The following is a 19,308-nucleotide window of genomic DNA, read 5'->3' as shown; positions in this document are numbered from 1 at the left end:
GATTACTGTATGCTAGGCATTGAACTTGAGGTTGGAAAGTAGTAATAAATAGTGTCATCACTCACATGGTCTTTAGATTCAGGAATAATTTAGGCAATTACTGTAGAATACAGAGTATCTGGTGTGTTCTTCAGTTGAAGACTGTTACCTAAATATTTACTTGACAACAGGTATGAACAGAATAAAAGGGTCAGCAAGGTGGCTAAAAGCAAACAAACAAAAGTAAATTAATTCTCCTGGATGAGTCTCACGTATTTTCACAGAAGACAGACTCCAGAGAAAGTTGAAAATAAGCTGTAAAATTATATTTTAAAACCTAATTTTGTGTAAAGAAAATACAGTTTTATGCAATTTTTCTTGACATAGTTTTAAATATATTGAAAATAAGAGAGAAATCTCCTATGCTTCAATAAAAAAAAAGGAAAAAGTCTTGGCAACCTTTCATTAGATTTAGCTTCAAATGTTTCCAGCACTGTTAATGAGAATGTAACCAGGCCCATTTTGCTGAAGGTAATTTGTTGACATATGTCAGAATTTTAAGAATTTACTCTAATTAGACACATTCACAAAAATAAGAAATAATATTAATTCCTCGAAACTAAAAGCCACCTAAACACTTAGTAGATTAACTAAATAAATAATGGTATACCTATACAACGACATATATTACAGCCATTTAAAATGTAGAATTATATCTACTATTAAAACAAAAAGCTAAAAACATCTGAGTAGTATGGCTGCATCTTGATTAAAAAAGTGTGTAGCTAGAAAAAAATTGGGAAGTATACACAACAAAAGGTATGGTTATATTTGGAAAGTAGCATTGTGATTTTTGTGTGTTTTACAATGTATTTATTGTCCTATTTAATGCCCCACTTTTATAATTGAATAAGAGAGTACAGCTATTGTTGCTACCGCTTCAAAGTTATATATTATTATATGAAAACATAGACAACAGTTCCATAGTTCTTTTCATTTTTAGAAGGTAACTTTTTTTTATAAATTTTTAAAAAATGTTTTATTTACTTCTGAGAGAGAGAGGGCATGAGCAGGGGAGGGTCAGAGAGAGAGAGGGGGAGATACAGAAACTGAAGCAGGCTCCAGGCTCTGAGCTGTCAGCACAGAGCCCGACGCGGGGCTGGAACCCACGAACTGTGAGATCATGACCTGAGCCAAGGTCGATGCTTAACGGACTGAGCCACCCAGGCGCCTCAAGAACTGGATCTTTTTAATATTGTCCCCTCCCATCCTTTCTTAAACTGTGTGTGAGGTGGGAGCTGAAGGCTCGTGCCGCAGGGAGGCGCCCCTGACCTTCAGGCTTCCTGCTGACGACCCTGCTGGCGGGGCCCAGGAATCCCTTGAAACAGGTTCAGTGCGTGTGTGGCCCCTACAAGCATGCAGCTTTGTCCTGCAGCTGGGGACACAGAGCCAAGGGCCCCTCTCTTCCTCTGGTCCCTTCGCCTCTCAGGGGCACGGCCAAGGCCTGGACTTAGGCCTCCGCTGCGCCTCAGGACCGGCGTTATGAACCATCTCTGTCGCGCTCTGCCTCCCCCTCTCCTCCGCCCCTCCCCGCTCACACCTGCCTCCTGCCCCTCTGTCCTGCTTTCTCTTGGCTGTCTTCTCCTCCCCCTACCCGCGCACCTTCCCCCACCCAGTGTCTCACTCTCCACGTCAGGGAACCTATCTTCTAGCCACTTCTGTCGTTTGGACTTCTTAAGGCCCAAGGATCAGAGCAGGCAGACCAGCAAAGCAGGCAGCTAGCCACGGAAGAAAGAGAATTGAGCAGAGAGAGATGATACCAAAAAAAAAAAAAACTTGGCACACGTACAACAGTCCAGCGTCACTTAAGCATGGGGCACATGAAGGCAAGGAATAGAAAATAAAAACAGAAGGTCTAATCCACTTGGCAGATAATCTGTTATTCTGGGCTGTGGATGTGAGACTGTTCAGTGGCGAGCCATTCAGGGTTTTGAGCCTGAGAGTAACGAGACCCTAGAGGCGTTTTCCCGGCAGCCACTTGCTGGTGCAGCCTGAGTGTGCGTGCCCAGCATGGGGCTTGGCTGCCATGGAAATGGGTGCCTTTTCTCATTTTCCTCAGGGCACTGTGTGGGCTGGCCCGAACTCTAGGTGCTTCTGGAAGTTTAATTCAGCGACAGTATTTAGAAAGGTGGGAGAGAGATGGGTGTCAGGAAGACCCATTTAGGAAGACCAGAGAGTCCAAATTGAATTCACAAGGAAGTAGACCATACTTAAGTCATCTTTGCATATCTCTGGCATCTAGAAGGGTGACTATTGCCCAGGAGATCACCATACATGTTTAACAAATGAATAGAGTGGGTGAATATGACGGGCAAGACTGCTTAAGGAGATGCTCTTAGGGCTCACTGTGGGGGATGACGGGGGAGGGCGGGGGCTTGGGGCAACGGAAGACCCAGTGAATTCAGGAGTCAGGACTCCCAGGCTCTAGAGCGTCCTGTGATTTTGAACATTTATTCATCAGTCAGTGAACATTATTAAGGTGCTAAGTAGTGGGGACATGGCAATGAATAAAATGTGCCAAATCCTGCTTTCCAAGATCTCATATGCTAGTGGCAATTAGCGTGAAGAAGAAAAACAAAGCAGGGTAGAGACAGAATGAAGGACAGGACAGGGCGGACTTCTTCATACAAGGTGGCCCCGGAAGGGCTGATAAGGTGTCAGAGCAGAACAGAGGTCACGGAGAAAGCCATGTGCCTGTTTTGCAAAGAGGCACGGCAGGCAGAGTGAACAGAAGTCCAGGGGGTGTGTTTGAGGACAAAAAGGGAGGCCGGCGTGGCTGATGGAGGGGGTCGGGGAGGAGCCTGCGGACACTGCCAGGTCATGAGAAGGACTTCGACTTCCACTTCGGGTAGGAAAGGAAGCCATTGGCTTCCTTGTGACTTAGAAAGGCTCATCTTGGCTCCTGAGGCTGAGCAGACTGTTGGAAGGTCCCAGGCAGAAACACGCAGACCAGTCAGCAGGCTTTTGCAGCGTGTCAGGTGAGGGAAATCGTGGCCGGTACTAGCCCCGTGGCGGTGGGGTGTTTGCCTGTGGGACGGGAGAAATGGAAATGGGGGGTGACAGGGAAGCTTGTAGCCTCAGGGGACCTGGATGAGTGGCATTCTCAGGTACTGGTAGGGGACTTAGGGGCAGCCCAGCGTCAGGTCCGTCTTCCATGTGAAATTGAACTGCCTACCTAAATACACAAGTGGAGAAGACGGAAGAGCCAGCTGGCAGTTTAAGTCTGGAATTTAGAGGAAAGAGCTTGTCGGGAGGTACAAGTTTGGATAATCAACGTGCAGATAACATTTATAGTGATGGGGCTGGAAGAGATTCCCCTGAACAGTGAGTGTAGGTAGATGCTAGGACTTCACTTGGGTTGATGAAAAAGAAGTACTGAGCCAATAATAACTACCTCCTTGCAAAGAAGCACATGAAACAGTCAGTGCATATCAAATTTCCTTGAAAATGATTGTGCTTAAATTTAAGACCATATTATTGGTGCCAGGTAATGGGGGGGATGGTATTGTTTAAAGCAATACAGAAGCAAAAAGAAGTTACTTGTTTTGAGAGAAAGACGATGAGTTTGGCTTTAGAAATGTACTGAGATGTCAGCAAAATACCTAGGTGAACATCCAGGAGTAAATTTTAGAATTAGGACAAAAATTTGTGGGAAAGTCCAGGGAAAAGCTATAGATTTAAGATGGAGTTAAGAGATGAGATAGTTGCCCCTAAATTTTGGCCATTCCCTGTCTGTCTATATCTCCTACAGATACGTAACCAGCAGGACTAAGATGAGCTAAAGCTTCCTAATCTTAAATAAGTTAAGTCGTTCTACCTCCTGTTTCAAAGAGGTCGCACAAAGCTCACGGGGCAGATGTATGGAAATAATTGTTGAAAATGGAATTTGGATTGGGCTGACATATTTCAAATATGTTTGGTACTATGCTAGGTAGTTCACATTCAGTCCGGCCCTGTAATGTGTACAGACTTCTCCTTCCCACTATGGTTGAGAAAACTGACGTTCAAGAGGTTAATTACTACCAAGTTCACGACCAGGGTCTGTGTTAGAATTTGAACTCCTATCCATCTGAAGATGTCCGGCGTGCTCTGCCCACAGCCCCAGGGACCAGTGACAAGTAACTGGGATGAGAGAGTAGTCTCTTCCAAGAACAGCACTGTCACCTGAAGAAAGTCTTACAGTCTCTTCAGTCTCTTTTTCTCTTGATTTTGGGTATTTGTGGTTATCATGGTGAAACTACTGCCTTAGCCTTGTTCGAAATTCAGGCTTTTTTTTTTTTTGAGATCAGCCACAGCACTTTTTTTCACTTACCTGTTGTCTTTTTCTATTTGGGACCAGACACTCTCTTCTTAGGAGATAACGAAGGGATCCTAGACCATGAACAAGAAATCAGTTTAGAGTAAGTTGCAGACTCACACAATTCACCATTTGTACCTAGTTTCCAAGGCACAGCTGTGGCTGGTGGTTTCAGATCTGGACTAGATTTTTCTGAGGAAACTTTTAGAGAGGTGACGGGAACAGAAAGAAAGGACAGTCTGAAGCTTGGGAGGAACTGGCTTTAACAGCGTAATGCTTCCCTCCTGGTCAAGCATACGCCCGTGGGTTTATGTGGCTCTGTTACATGGTGAAACAGAAAAGTACATAATCAAGGTCATTTTTTAGTTATTTTGTAAACCCGTGAGCAGGGATGGGCCCGAAGTTGAGCCTGCAGTTTGTCTGCATTTTGGGATCTTCTTTAAACAAAATAACACGAAATTGCAAAGAGTCTTAGAAAGTGTCGTGCAACATAGGAGTCCTGAACTTAAGTTTCCACTTGCTCCATGGTAAATCCACTGCCATGTTGGAGAAGATTGTTGATTTAATGCTTATAGCAAAGGGAGGTGTAAAATCCATTACCACCTGGTACCGACTCATATGTGAAGATGTCATTGCCTCCCATTCCCTCCTCATAATTTCTGGTTTGAGATAAGTGTCCTGACTTTCCTATTTTGAGACCAACCGAGGAAAGTGGGTATGACCTGAAGTCAGAGAGCCGTCTGCCCCACTGCGCGTTTCTCTCCAGAACGAGCCCACGTCCTGCCTCTGCCTGTGGGACTGGGAAGGAGAGCCAGGCAGAGACTCTCTAAGAAAGACTGGTTGCATCACAGCTTTGGGTAGAGATCTCATTGTGACGCTTGGATTTTATCGTAAGGCATATACTGTAAAGAAAAAAATAAGTTAGGAGAAGCACTCTGTCAAAGAGGAATGATCAGTAAGAAAAAGCAATTTGGAAAGTAAATCAGATTTTCAAAAGCTATTTTGTTTCGGGAGGTGAAAGGTCATGTTACAAGGAGGTTAGAGCTCCTTAAGATGGCGGAATAGAAGCAGCAAATGACAAGCAATTTGGTTTTTTTGTTTTTTTTTTTACACCGATAAAAAGGTATGAGTCGGATTTACCTCAACAGTGGCTGGCTTGAAGTGCCATGGGGAGATGGTGATTTAGGTATGGTATCCACCCTTCCCAAACTGTCTTCATCTGAGAAAGTGAATGTTTTTACTCTACCAGTGTGGTGTTTACGGAACAGGGCAGGCTCTGTCCCCGCAAATTATGTACCAGATGTCTGGAGACTGCTGTTGTTTCTAAGTATAGTCCAGTCACCTCTTGTGTGGCTTCACAGAAGGCACCCGATTAGCCTGGCGCAAGTTACAGGCGTTTTGTAAAAACAGTTTTCACACTGAGGAAGAGTTAAATTGGACGTTAAAAAATAAAATCTTACCTACCCAGTTAAAGTCTTGTCAAGATTGTCAAGTTAGTGAACTGTTGTGTATGACAATATGTATAATTTTGCTTGGTTTTGAGAGAAAGCGTATAAATCGTTCTAATGTAACACATGCCCGTGTTGAAAGGTAGGCTATTTTATATGCAGCACAGTTGAACAGAAATTTGCGGTTGCCCAATTTCAGATTTTGAAGGGAAGAAGCAGGGAGGGGTGGAGACTTAGTTCAAAACAGGAACTGGAATGTGGTCTAGTACCTGCGATTCTCACACGTTACAGATTAATTTCAGAGCTGCTTCTCCGGCATGACAAGGAATGAGGCAGGGTTGCTTGGGGGTTAAGTACGCAGAGTTCAAACAGACGTGTGCATCGAGTGCCATGCACGTACCGTAGGTCACTCCTTCAGTAGATGGACATGTCTTCATTTCCGGGAGCTCACTTGGGAAAAAGAAATGTAGAACCAGACATTGTTGGCTTCAGTACATTTATAAATCATTCAGTTGCTTCAGTTTATTTAATTAAACTGAGAGCACTGAAAATTATTTTAGTCAACAGATGTTATTTATGGTTTGAGTTTCTCTCGTTTTGGAGAAAAATTATTGTTTCCTAAAATTCCTATTAAAAGCCCCCCTAACCAGTTTGTTTAACAAAGGTTATTATTTACTGTGTGTTTATAGAGCAGGCGCTGCACCTGCCCGTTTCCACCCCCCTCAGCCCTGTCTGACTGTTGCTGGTTCTTGTCCCTTTTCTGGTGGAGACTGAACCTTGGAAAAGTTAGGTGGCTTCATGGAAGCCATTGTCCTAAACTGGGATGTGCTCTAGCTCCATCTATTTCTCATTTCACTCTCCTGCCCCTTGCCCTGCCCCCAACCTTCAACCCACCCCCCAGCCCCAACCCAGTTCTTGAAGGACAAATGGCAGACAGCAGGAGCCCATGCTGGTGTGCAGAGCTGAGTTCACCCCAGGGAATAAGAAGGCAGTGCACCCTCACGAACCTCGGTCCCTGCCTGATGGGCCAAGAGAATCCTCCTCCAACTCTGCGTATTTCCATTGGTTTTGTCACTGACACCCACCACGCTGCCCTGCAGACGACACTGAAGTCCTTTGTCAGGCCACTGGAGGTCATGTTAATGGAAACAATAGCAAATACACATAGGTAAAATCTGGCTCAGCCTTTTTTCTCCCCACCATAAGAGACCTAGGTCTTGGAGAAAGAGAAATTGAGAGTGCCGCAGAGAGCTGGGGGACAGTCTGGGGGACAGGCGGTGGCTGGGGAATGGGTGGTATGTTCAGATACTTCCATTTCTTTATTTTGGTCCTTCTGTGGCCCGTTTGCTGAATGATCTTTTTCTTCCCCTTTCTGTTATGAACACCAGCAAGCAATGCTGGACGCTGTGTAATGCAACAATTTTGATGGGCAAACACATTACTTTGCAAAAGAAGGATGTCCGGTTCCCGTCAGCTACAAATGTGGTTCACTTTGCTGCCCCTTAAAGGTCTTCATAAATATACTAGATAGCAATGAGCCTCATAAATATACTAGATAGAAATGAGGCCGAAATGAACCCAAAGGCTATTTCTCTAAACTTTTCCCAGTCTCGACATCTGGTTAATTGCCATTTAGCAAGTGACAATGAAAGCACAGACAGCAATAATGAATCAGCATCATGTAATTGCGGATATATCTTTCAGAGGTAAACTAAGGTCATGAAATTTATTAAGCCAATATGCAGGAGAGAAAACATTATCAATATAATCATTATAAATACTATAAATGAGTATTTAAATTCATATATTTAAGCAATGATTACTTAAAACTTTATTAATTTACTACTGCTCTGCTGAGCAAGTTGAACTTCGTGATTTCACATATGTGATCTCTTTGGAAGGTTATTATAATTTCCTTATTTAAGTACTTACAATAAAATTGATACATGTTCTTAAGTTCTCCAGAGTTTCACTCTGCAATCAAGTTTACTTTAATGATAAAACAAACAGATGTGTATGATTTTTATTTTTTAAAGTTTACTGATTTATTTTGAGAGAGAGAGAAACAGAGCTTATGAGCAGGGGAGGGACAGAGAAAAGGGGGAGAGAGGATCCCAAGCAGGCTCCTCACTGTCAGCTTGGAGCCAGATGCAGGGCTCGATCTCAGGAACTGTGAGAACATGACCTGAGCTGAAATCAAAAGTCAGATGCTTAACTGACTGAGCCACCCAGGCGTGCTGATGTGTATGATTTTTAAAGCATAATGTTTTATCTCAGAAGGTGAAACTCAAAATATAGCTGTTCCCCCAAATATTATTTATGATGGAAAATTTTGCATTTTATTTAGTGAGAACATAATGTTCCAATTTCTTAGAAAAGATTGCTTTGTCACAAAATATTATCCTGTCAACAAATATTTATTGCTGTGCATTCCAATTCTATTTTTAATATATAATAGGAGTGTCGCATGTGGGAAAGCAAGAATACCCCAAAGCTAATAACACTAACTCTTCTTTCCATTGACAGCTCAAAGAATTGGATGTCTGGCTTGCTAATCCTTTTGAATAAGCAAGAAATAATGCTGGCTGGGAAGGGAAAACAGAGCAGTGTCATAACTAACTCTAGTTAGATTATGTGGCTCTCCTTAAGTGATATTGTTTCTTTTGGTTCTCATTGGTCAGCTTTAAAATAGAACTCATGAGGCGCCTGGCTGGCTCATTCCGTTAAGCGTCCGTCCCTAGGTTTCAGCTCAGGTCATGATCTCAGCGTTCGTGAGATCAAGCCTTGTGTCGGGCTCTGAGCTGACAGCTTGGAGCCTGCTTGGGATTCTCGCTCTCCATCTCTCTCTGCCCCTTCCCTGCTTGCACTCTCTCTCTCTGTCTCAAAACTAAATTAAAACACAAAAATTTTAAAAATAGAACTAACACTTGTCTATGCCTCCGCGAGTGTGAGAAGGAAGGGGGTAATGCACGCAGTGCTTGCATCGGGGTCCCACGCATAGTCACCACTACTGGGCATCAGCTACCAGGGCCGTTACTGGTAAATCAGCGGTAATGGGAAGAAGAGGCTGCCCCCTCTCCCTCAGGATTTGTATCTTCAATAACATCCCATAATGTCACTGGATATAAAAAAGACTGATGGTTGGCAGTTGACTTCCGCCCTCTCTACCAGGTTCACTCGGTCATTTCAATAATCCTGTGGAATGTGACCCACATTTTATTCAGTGAAATCATTTGGACCTCGCTTACGGGGTTCTGGCAGAGTTCTTCCGTGAGAACATAACTGCAGAAGCATAGGTACGTGTGAGGCTTTTTCAGAGGTGTGAAAACACAGAAGCCACGCAGTGGTTCTAAAGTACGAGCCCTTACTACTTCTCCACTGACTTCCCGACCTATTCGGACAGCTTCAGACGTGCTTTTCATAAAATGTATGTTTATACCAGCTAAGTGACTTTATTTAAACTGCACTAGGACTGATCGGCAGGATTTTTAAACATTGATTTTGTTTACTGCGTCCTGTGGATCCAAAATAGGAGGAAGAGGGAGGGATATTAGCAAATATGACCCCATTACATGGGGAAGATTCTCCCTCTAGCCAGCATTGCGTCAGTTTATCAGCCAACGACACCCTTTAAAGGAATGTTTTTCTGACTGGCACAGTCTGCATGTGTAATCACTTAAAACCCTCCGCCGTGATCTCCCTTGTATATTAAATAGAGTCAACAGTGCTGATCCTGTTTCAATTACAAGGAAATCACTGGGCACCGACCCAGGATCATAGAAACCACATGGGAGCACCCAAGGGTGGGAGAAACGGTGGCTGGCTGCCAGGTGGCTCTGGGGGAGGGAAGGAAATGGGGGTTTCCACACGGAAGGGAACTGATTTTCTACTGGGGGGGGCACAGGAGGCACGTAAGAAGGGGAACTTGGGGGACGTGGTGGGTCAGTGCCTTTTTCATCAGGACGTGGGGTTGGAGGGGTTCAGTGCCATCATCTGCCGACCACTGGTACAGGGAGATTCAGCGACCCCGGACTGAGCCCTTGGCATTATCCGAACCATTTCAAACATCCACGAGAGTCTGCACCTCCCAACCCGCGACACCGCTTTCTAGGGCCCACTTGGCTTGTTCCATGGTGCAGGACGTGGGGGTCAGCTACTCCTTCTCCTTGGCAACCTGGTATAGCCCCTTTATACCTCAGGGCAAACTTTAAGGAGAGGTCAGTCTGGGGGAGGAGAGAGAAGGGGGAAGGCAGGGTGGGCATGGAATGGAGAGAGGGGGGTGTTCCAGCTGCCGTCCTCCTTAAAAGTACCCAAGAGTTTTCTGGGGTGAGGCGCCTGGGGGGCTCAGTCGGTTAAGCGTCTGACTTCAGCTCAGGTCATGATCTCACAGTTGGTGAGTTCGAGCCCTGCGTCAGGCTCCGTGCTGACAGCTCAGAGCCTGGAGCCTGCTTCAGATTCTGTGTCTCCCTCTCTCTCTGCCCCTCCCCTGCTCACACTCTGTTTCTGTCTCTCAAAAATAAATGAAGATTAAAAAGTTTTTTTGGGTTCTAGCTGAGAAACCATGAAACTTTTGCGGCATATCTAAAGGACCTTGATCTTCCCCTTCTTTAGAAGATAGTTCAAAAGGTGCAGTAGTTCTGGGATAGGTCAGTTCCAGAGCACGCATTATAGCCCTCTGCATTCGGAAACTGCGAGGCTGGATCCTTTAGACAGGAATCTGACTTCCTGGTATACGGTCCGGTGTCCCGGTCACCTTGTTGAACACGGACTCTGAAGAGTGTATATTTCACAGGACCTGACTGTGTGTGTCAGGGTGCACTCACAGATCTCGTCTTTTTTTGCCAATAGGCTCCTGGGCAGATCGGTCACCACTGCACGAAGCAGCAAGTCAGGGTCGTCTTCTTGCTCTGCGAACACTGCTATCACAGGTACAGTTATGGCTGAAAATACACCCCTGTCCCATGAGCATGGGGCATTAATTTTCAAAAGTAATTAAAAAATAATAAAGCTGCCTGATAACTGTTACCAGTCTTTGGGTTTTAACCCCTATATCAGCTCCCTACTTTGCATTTAGCTTTGAAATTTCTTTATAAATATGTTGGTATAATCTTATGTCTTAATGTATCACGTTTCCCATACGGTAAACTTTGTCACTGATAAACATATTTCAGCAAGAGGTAATTGGACGTGTGTATTATTCATTAAGCACTCCAACTACGCTTAACTCTACACAGTGTGTGCAGCAGTTAGCTGCAGAGAAAGTTTGGTCATAAAAAATCCAAAATGGGATCATCGGAGCAGATGCCCAAACAAGCTTTTTTACATTAACCTGTCCTGTGTGATGGCGAATTACCCACGAACACTACACGACAATCATTTCTCCCCCTGCCCGCTCCTCAGACTCCGCAGAGGCAAAACGAAAAGCGCAGATTCCTTACGGACACAGAAGGCGCCCTGGCTTAGCCTGGGCGGTTTTAAACGTGAACAGTCTGAGTCAGACGCTCACCCGGTTCTGGAAGGCGTCGTCCTGGGGCTTCCCGGGATCAGGGAGGAGGCTGTGGGAGAAGGATGAGCAGCGATGCCGGGTTACGGGTGATGCCAGGGCACGGCCTGGGACTCGGGGCGCCTGCATTCCAGGTGGGCTCCTGACGAGAATCACAGCCTTCCTGGCCTGCCTTTTGTCATGTGAGCATGTAGGATGAGATGCCCCCGCAGGGCCGTCCTGTTCTGTGACAACCATGTGGCCATTTTGTTCGCACACCATGTGATGGAAAAAATCAAAAAACAAAAACACCTACAGAATAGTCAGTGATTTCTAAAGGTAACCCCCGCCTCCCCCAGCCACCTACGGGAACCACCACACAGTTCTTCGAGAGGAGCGCGGTCTCACGATGTTTTCCGACATGCATCTCGTCCACCGACGCGCCAGCCAGGAGTCGTCAGAGGCTGCCCCCAAAGCCTGATGTGCACGGGAATCCAGAGCTTCACCGACGCTTGGCCACCTGGTCACCCCGGCCCGTGGCAGCGAGGAATCAGCTCTTTCAAGGCTGACTGTTGGCTAGACACTTCGAAATCTTTGAAAAGATAACTTACGGGATCTCAAAAGTTGCCCCTTGCTAGTGACAAAGATTGGAGGTGAATCTTTCCTTGCCTTCGTTTTAAGATCCCTCCTGTCCATCCTGGTTCTACGGACCATGGTGGTCTCTTAATAGGTTATGGGGATTTGGCCATGAAAACCTTCCTATTACAGTGGTTAGTATAATTGTCAGTAGACACCTGAGTTACCAAAAATAGCAAGAAAGCAAAGAATCTCGTGTTCTGATACTATTTAATGAGTTTAGTCTGATATCATTAGTTCAACTGGAATAAACTCTTTTATTGGTTTCAATTTGAGTTTTAAAGTGTTTACTTGGTTTTGATTGGATAATAAAATAAAATGGAACACTTCCTCTATGCAGAGCACTGTAACAGGTGCTTTATGTACATCATGCTGACAGTGACCCTAAAATTTAGAGGTTAGTATACTCGTCCAAATTAAAATAATTACTGCATTCTAGATCAAGGCTTCATGCCCAAGCTCTGACTTGATCGTCAGAGCTCTCAACCACAAGAATAGAACCCAGTCACTCCAACCTAGTGACAGAAGTTCACACCGCGGCTCACTGCCGTTTAGAGTATTTTCCCCCAGTCGGGGCTAACCTGTAACTTCACAGCCCCAAATCAAAACAAGTGGGCCAGCCTATAAACAGTCTCCAGTTCTACAAGAAAAAAAACAAAACAGCAGCAATCAAAACAGTTCATAAAGGCCACAGAAGGTTAAGGAAGCAGAGTTTCATGAAAACATTCAGCATCTACTAAGCAAAACAATTCAGGCCTGTGGGGTTTAGGTACGGTGGTGGTGGTACAATAATGAGGTGTTTCTGACAGCTGATTGATTCCCTCTGTGGCATCTGACCTGGACTTTCCTGCTTAAACCTGACTCCCTGGGTGTCCTTGATCTTTTGTATCACTCCCTGATGCCCTTTATAAAGATGATTTCATACAATGTTTTGCTCACCTTTCAAAATTATTCATGTCGTATTTAGGGCTATAACGTAGATGCAGTCACGATAGACCACATCACCCCACTGCACGAAGCCTGCCTCGGAGACCATGTGGCGTGCGCCAGGACCCTACTGGAGGCTGGAGCTAATGTGGGTACCCGCTAAACCATTAATCGCTTCACATCTGCTGACTAAGATAATTGAACGAAGCTCTCATTTTGTTTTTCTTTCCGTAGTAGTTATCAAAAATAGCAGAGTAAAAAGAAATCACATTGCTTCAGTCTTCTCAGTGCACTCCAAGAAGGATTTCCAGTCATTGCAAAAATGCGTAGCATGTTATATTAATGTAGGGTGTTCTCTAAGTTATTTTCTATTCTCATGATTCTGAACTACCGTGGATGGACCTCTTTATGCCTGTTTACCCGTCTTTGGATGATTTTCTTAAAATATTTTTAATGTTTGTTTATTTTTGAGAAAGAGAGAGACTGATACAGAGAGAGAATGAGCAGGGGAGAGGCAGAGAGAGAGGTAGACACCAAATCTGAAGCAGGCTCCAGGCTCTGAGCTCTCAGCACAGAGCACACCACAGGGCTCAAACTCACAAACTGCAGGATCATGACCTGAGCCGAAGTCAGATGCTTAACTGAGCCCCGCAGGTGCCCCAGGATGATTTTCATTAGATAAATTCTCAGAAATAGAATTTCCCATTTCTCTGATTTACCACCAGTAAGGTGACCTCATCACAACGTTTGTCACCATCACATTTGTGGACTTTTCTCCTAGTTGAAAGGCACCTGACCATCGAATTCATTTTTGTTTACTTGACTCTTGAGTATCTATGGATTTTCATGACTTTTATTAGCTGTATGGCCACTCTTGTGATTTATCTACCACATCATATTTCTGTTTATCTCTTGACTTTTAAAAGCTTTGCTTATTGATGTGTGTGACCTCAATCTTCTTTGTCACATTTACTGCGCACATTATCCCAGTGATTTGTTAGATTGTATACATTTCTTAAATGCCTCGCATTTAATCACGTGCGACTCTGTGGCCCTCATTCTTAAACTCTGCGGCTCTCATTCTTAAACTCTGCTTTGACGTAGGTGAATGCAATCACGATCGACGGTGTGACTCCATTATTCAACGCATGCTCACAGGGCAGCACCAGCTGTACGGAACTTCTTCTAGAATATGGTGCCAAACCCCAGCTGGAGTCATGTCTTCCTTCTCCCACACATGAGGCCGCCAGTAAAGGTGACTTAGTTATGGGGCTAGGTGACGAGGGGAGGAAGCCCCTTTACCAACATGGAGTACTCCATTTTGCTTTCAATGAGTAATGGCGGGGAAGAGCCTGAGATGAGGTGCAAGGAGATGGCCGCGTCAGGAGTGAACTCATCTCTGCTTTATGTCGGCAGGTCATCACGAATGCCTAGAAATACTGATATCCTGGGGCGTAGATGTTGACCAAGACGTTCCTCATCTGGGAACTCCACTTTATGTAGCGTGTATGTCACAGCAATTCCACTGCATCCGGAAGCTTCTTTATGCTGGTAATTTTCTTTCAGACCTCTCCCATTCTGTCCATACACAAAAGCAATTATTCGGATCCATATGTACGTCTCTAATAAACTTCGTAAAGATATCACATTGCTAAAAACGTTCTTATTCCAAGCATTGTTGCATGTAAGTATGAAAGCCATAAAAAAGAAGTTGCATTCTTGGTAATGCCACTTCACCTCACAGGTCCAAAAGCCCTGCTTATAAAGATCATAAAATGTAAAACCTCAGGGTTGATCTAGTGTTTTCCAATATGTATTTCTTCATGAATAAATCCATCACCAGAAATTTTAGGGACAGTAACTGCTTAGCTACCGTATCTTCTTGTACCAGTCGTGAGAAGTCACGTGCTCACCCGACTGTGTCCTGTCCCATTTACCTACAAAGACTTAACAGCCTATTCTTCTTACTTGAAACAGGCCAGTTGCTCAGGGTTCAGTGTTAGTCTCCTGAGAAACTTGGCCTCCTCCTTTGAGACCATAGTGGCGTGTCCCCCTAGGAACAGGAGCTGTCTTCAGGATGTGGGTTTTGTTCTTTCCCCACCGTCTCCTTTCCCTTCCATGGCACCTCTCCTGTGGCAGGTGCCTAAAATATACCTGCAATGGATAAATGGATTTCCATGCTTTTTACTGTTTATGCCATCATTTGGCCTCTGACACACTCACAATACCTTTGCTAAATTTTAAGCTTCTGCAGACAGTTTCTACTCAGCTCCGTCACTCCCTTTATGTCTAATTAAGTCTCCAATGTTACCTCCACTAGTAATTGTGGACACGTTATTTTCTGGCTGTGATCGCCCATGAATTTGTAGAACCAGAAGAGTTTCTTTATTGCCTCTTTTTTTTTTTTTACTTTGCTAGGAATATTATTCTTTCCACCAAAAACTTTCTACTGGGTAAGAAAGATAGTGCTCTTGGTAACTGTGGATTGATTGTCATTATCAGGCTCTGCTCTCCCATAAAATTAACATAAACAACAGTTTATGCTTTCTCTATGGAAATTTTTTTATGGACTGTCATTCTTTCACGAAACATTGTGTATTTGGTTTAAAAATAGGAAAACAATTACATCTGTTGAAATGTGAAAGTAGCAGGAAGGCCTAAAGGGACCGTTAAAATGTACTGCGTCTTGTAAACATCATCAGTTTTATTGATCGTATCAGAAAACAGAGTTGAAAAGGACTTACGCATTTTTGCTGATAGATAGTTCTTGGTGTTGGAATCATTTACGCGCTGGGAAATGAGGTTACTGCTCTCCAGTTTACACAGTATTGACTCATTGCACATGTACTGAATGGCCACCATGTGTCAGGATGTGTACTAAGATAAAATAACTATGTAATAAATAATTTAATAGATAAGGGTTTTTTTAATGGAAGATTTTTTAAAAATGTGCTTTTCACGTGGAAATACAATGTGCCTTTCTATTTAAAAGGTTCAATGCCTTTATATATTTACTGACTTACACTCTATGAGTGAGAAGTGACAGAGTCTGTGCACCTTTCGCCTAAATAGCCCACACACGTAGATTCGTGAGTTTTCTGGGAAACACAAAGAGCTCTATTGCCTTAAAATAAACAAAGAGAGGAAGAGCAACAAGCTCTTGAATAATCTAAGAAAGACCAATCGTGATGAAAACAGACATGAGTGAGCCTCATCATGCTCTGTTTAAAATACCAGTTACTATGATTACTTCGGGGGCTTTAAAACATTTAAAAATATTTTGTATTATGGGATCTTTCAAGCATAGAGAAAAAATACTAGAGAACGTCACAAACCTGCAGTCTCCATCTATGTGTACCAAGTTTTAATGGGTACATTTGAAGTGTGTGTGTGTGTTTGTGGGGAGAGAGAGAGAGAGGAGGGAAGTAACTCATTACAGAGGTGAGTCCTCAGCATCATACCCTGCAGCCTGCACTGAGGTAGGCGACTGGTCTAACAGCTTTTGTTGAGATCTCTCATCATTCCTTGTCTCCACATAGGTGCCGACGTACAGAAAGGCAAGTACTGGGACACCCCCCTGCACGCCGCTGCCCAGCAGTCCAGTGTGGAGACTGTCAGCTTACTGCTAGAATTTGGAGCAGATATCAACGCCAGAAATACAGAGCTGCTTCGACCTGTAGATGTAGCGACTTCCAGCAGTTTGGTGGAAAGATTACTGCTTCAACATGAAGGTGAGAATACATGTGAGCCGTTCAAAAACACAGGGCGCCTGGGTGGCTAGGTCAGTGGAGCGTCTGACTCTGGATTTTGCCTCAGGTCATGATCCAAGGTCGTGGGATCGAGCCCTGCATTCCTTGAGCTCCGCACTAAGGGCGGAGCCTGCTTAACATGCTCTCTTGGCCTCTCCCCCAACCCCAGCTCATACTCTCTCTCTCTCTCATTCTCTCTAAAAATAAAACAAAAAACAAAAAAACAAAAACCCACAAAAATACATTTGCCCAAAAGTGATCGATGCAAATGAAAGACTTTGTGTTGACACGTCAGTGACATTGACCTAACATTTAATATTTTTGAAGCAGATGATTTTTTCAACTGAGGTCCTATCTCTAAAGAAGATACCACAATGATCTCAATTTTCTTTTTTTCATCTTATGTAAACTTTATATTCATTTGGTTATATTGAATGTATTCAGTTTGTTTTGACAATACATAATAGGTAATTCTGTTTAACATCTGCTGAGAAATATTTGGAAACATGTCCCCTTTTCTGAGGGCACACAGCCTCTATAATGTAGAAACAGAATCAGGAAATACTTTCATACCTAAGACTTCTGTTATTTAAAATTTTTTGTGATGTTTGTTTATTTCTTGAGAGAGAGAGACAGAGCCTGAGCAGGGGAGGGTCAGAGAGAGAGGGAGATACAGAATCTGAAGCAGGCTCCAGGCTCTGAGCTGTCAGCACAGAGCCCGACACAGAGCTCAAACCCACGAACCGTGAGATCGTGACCCGAGCCAAAGTCAGATGCTTAACTGACTGAGCTACCCAGGCACCCCAAGACTTTTGTCATTTTAAAACAATTTCTTAATTGTGGCTCAGGCACTATAATAAAATTCATTTTGGCTTAACCAGTAAGCCTACTTTGAGAATAAGATGTAACTTAAAACTTTCCCCCTTTAGTGCCTAAAGTTCTTGAGTCTTTTTATATCTTCTTTGAAAAGGAGAATTTATTTCTGAGGCTTTTATGTGCAACAATAATCTCCTAAGCCTCAGTATTATACTGTTTGAAAGAACCCATGTGCAACACAATTAAAATAAGAGCTTATAAATAAAAGCAATAGAAATGCTTATATAAAAGCCTCTAGCCCAGCAGCCATCCTACACTACTTTCCCTCAGAGCACTGAAACTTCTGGTTTATTTCCTGCATCTTACAACATACAAAACTCCATTCTGACTTTGATTACCAAGTGCGTGCCCATCTTTTGCAGCCACTCCAAGCAGCCTTTGCCAGCTCTGCCGACTGTGTATCAGGAACTACATAGGAAGACCGAGACTGCACCTCATCCCCCAGCTCCAGCTTCCAACGCTGCTGCACAACTTCTTACAGTACCGATAAGACAGTGAAGTAACGCTAGATGCTTGTGAAGTCAGAACAATTCTAGTTCATCTGCACCATGTACATTTCATACTAAAATATGCTAAACCTAGTGTATAAGGGAAATAGGCCCTGGGGAAGAAGTGAAATCTCAATTTAAATTTTAAGTGTACTAGTGAGTTACTACTGTTTTATGCATCTTTACCAGTTTGGGGGACTATAGCATATTTAAAATACCTGTATATTATTAACTATTCCCATGTGTCCTTTTTGATTTAGGAGAAAAAGAGAAATCTCCATTTTATTTTATTTTATTTTATTTGAGAAATCTCCATTTTAATGTTTCTTTTTATGAAGAAGAAAAATGCGAACTCCTACTGAAATTACATATTTTAAAAGGCCTCCATTCTTCAAATAATGCATTAACTTTTAAATTTTAGCCGCTGTAACTGATTATCTCTCTGTATTTGTTATATTAATGCAAAGTACAAGTATGGTTTAGAAAAGAGCAACTAGTCTCCTTTTTGAAATAAAGCTGACTGTCGTTCAGGAAACCCACCATGTCCAGTGTGCACCTGTCATTACAGTGATCGAGCCATGAAGAAGAGATAAATCGCCCCCGCCTGCAAAGATCTCACTAGTCACTTCACCACCTGAAATGTCCCCATTGCGGAAACTGGTTGGACTGGGGTGACGGCTCCTTCCATCTCTCCTGGGGTGGCTGGAACCTTGCCCCCCTTGCTAGGACTATTTTAAGACGTCCCCCGTCTCCAGGGTAGCCTCTTAAGGCCTCTCTACAGGGCTTTCGTAGAGAAGGCCTTCTTTCAGCCTTCTTCCGTCTCAGAAACTGTCACTAGCTGATGGTGCCTGTGGGCGGAAGAACGTGAACTTCATACCCAATTGCGAAAGAGGCCCTGCCTGGGCCGGGCTCCAGGGATGGGGGCAGTCCAAGGCTGTGTAAAACAAAAGATAAAAAACTCCTTCAATTGTGGGGTGTGCAGAGAAAACAAAAAGGGGGTGCCACTTAGCAAATGCAGAGACCTTACAAAAATTACCCCATACATACACCGTACTAATGCTGTTTCCAGTCCTTCTCATGCAAAGCAAGCCTTCTGGCGTAGACCGTATTAGCAAGGGGGTGTCGTGTACAAAGTAGTGTCCTGGGCAGGATTAATACTGTGTTCATTTTCTTCTGCTTTAGCCGTGCTTCGGGGCGGTATAAAACATAACAAGACAAGTTTTGTGTCTTCTTTGTAACTTAGACTTAGGTTTGAGTCTATTGTGGACTGAGAAACAGGATTATCAGGATACTTACTACAGTGTAAAGTAGAAAAGATTTTGATGAGTTGTATACATTTATCAAACTTTGATAAAATATTTTGACC

General features: G+C 43.7%; 1 protein-coding gene across 2 annotated transcripts in view; it reads left to right on the top strand.

Moving 5' to 3' along the window:
- Positions 1-18,174, top strand: part of ASB5 (ankyrin repeat and SOCS box containing 5) — a 47,519-nt gene extending 29,345 nt beyond the window's left edge. For both annotated transcript variants that reach the window (XM_039217218.1, XM_039217219.1), the window contains exons 2-7: positions 10,633-10,712; positions 12,870-12,977; positions 13,934-14,084; positions 14,246-14,380; positions 16,369-16,560; positions 17,817-18,174. In XM_039217218.1, the coding sequence (XP_039073149.1) occupies positions 10,633-10,712; positions 12,870-12,977; positions 13,934-14,084; positions 14,246-14,380; positions 16,369-16,560; positions 17,817-17,944 (794 nt within the window). In that variant the 3' untranslated portion in view covers positions 17,945-18,174. The remainder of the gene's footprint in view (positions 1-10,632; positions 10,713-12,869; positions 12,978-13,933; positions 14,085-14,245; positions 14,381-16,368; positions 16,561-17,816) is intronic.
- Positions 18,175-19,308: the final 1,134 nt, after the last annotated feature.

The sequence above is a fragment of the Hyaena hyaena genome, unplaced genomic scaffold, assembly GCF_003009895.1.
Source record: "Hyaena hyaena isolate Hyena2069 unplaced genomic scaffold, ASM300989v1 scaffold_681, whole genome shotgun sequence".
Taxonomy (NCBI): domain Eukaryota; kingdom Metazoa; phylum Chordata; class Mammalia; order Carnivora; family Hyaenidae; genus Hyaena; species Hyaena hyaena.
The sequence above is the reverse complement of the archived record's forward strand: the minus strand, read 5'-3'. Positions and strand labels throughout refer to the sequence as shown.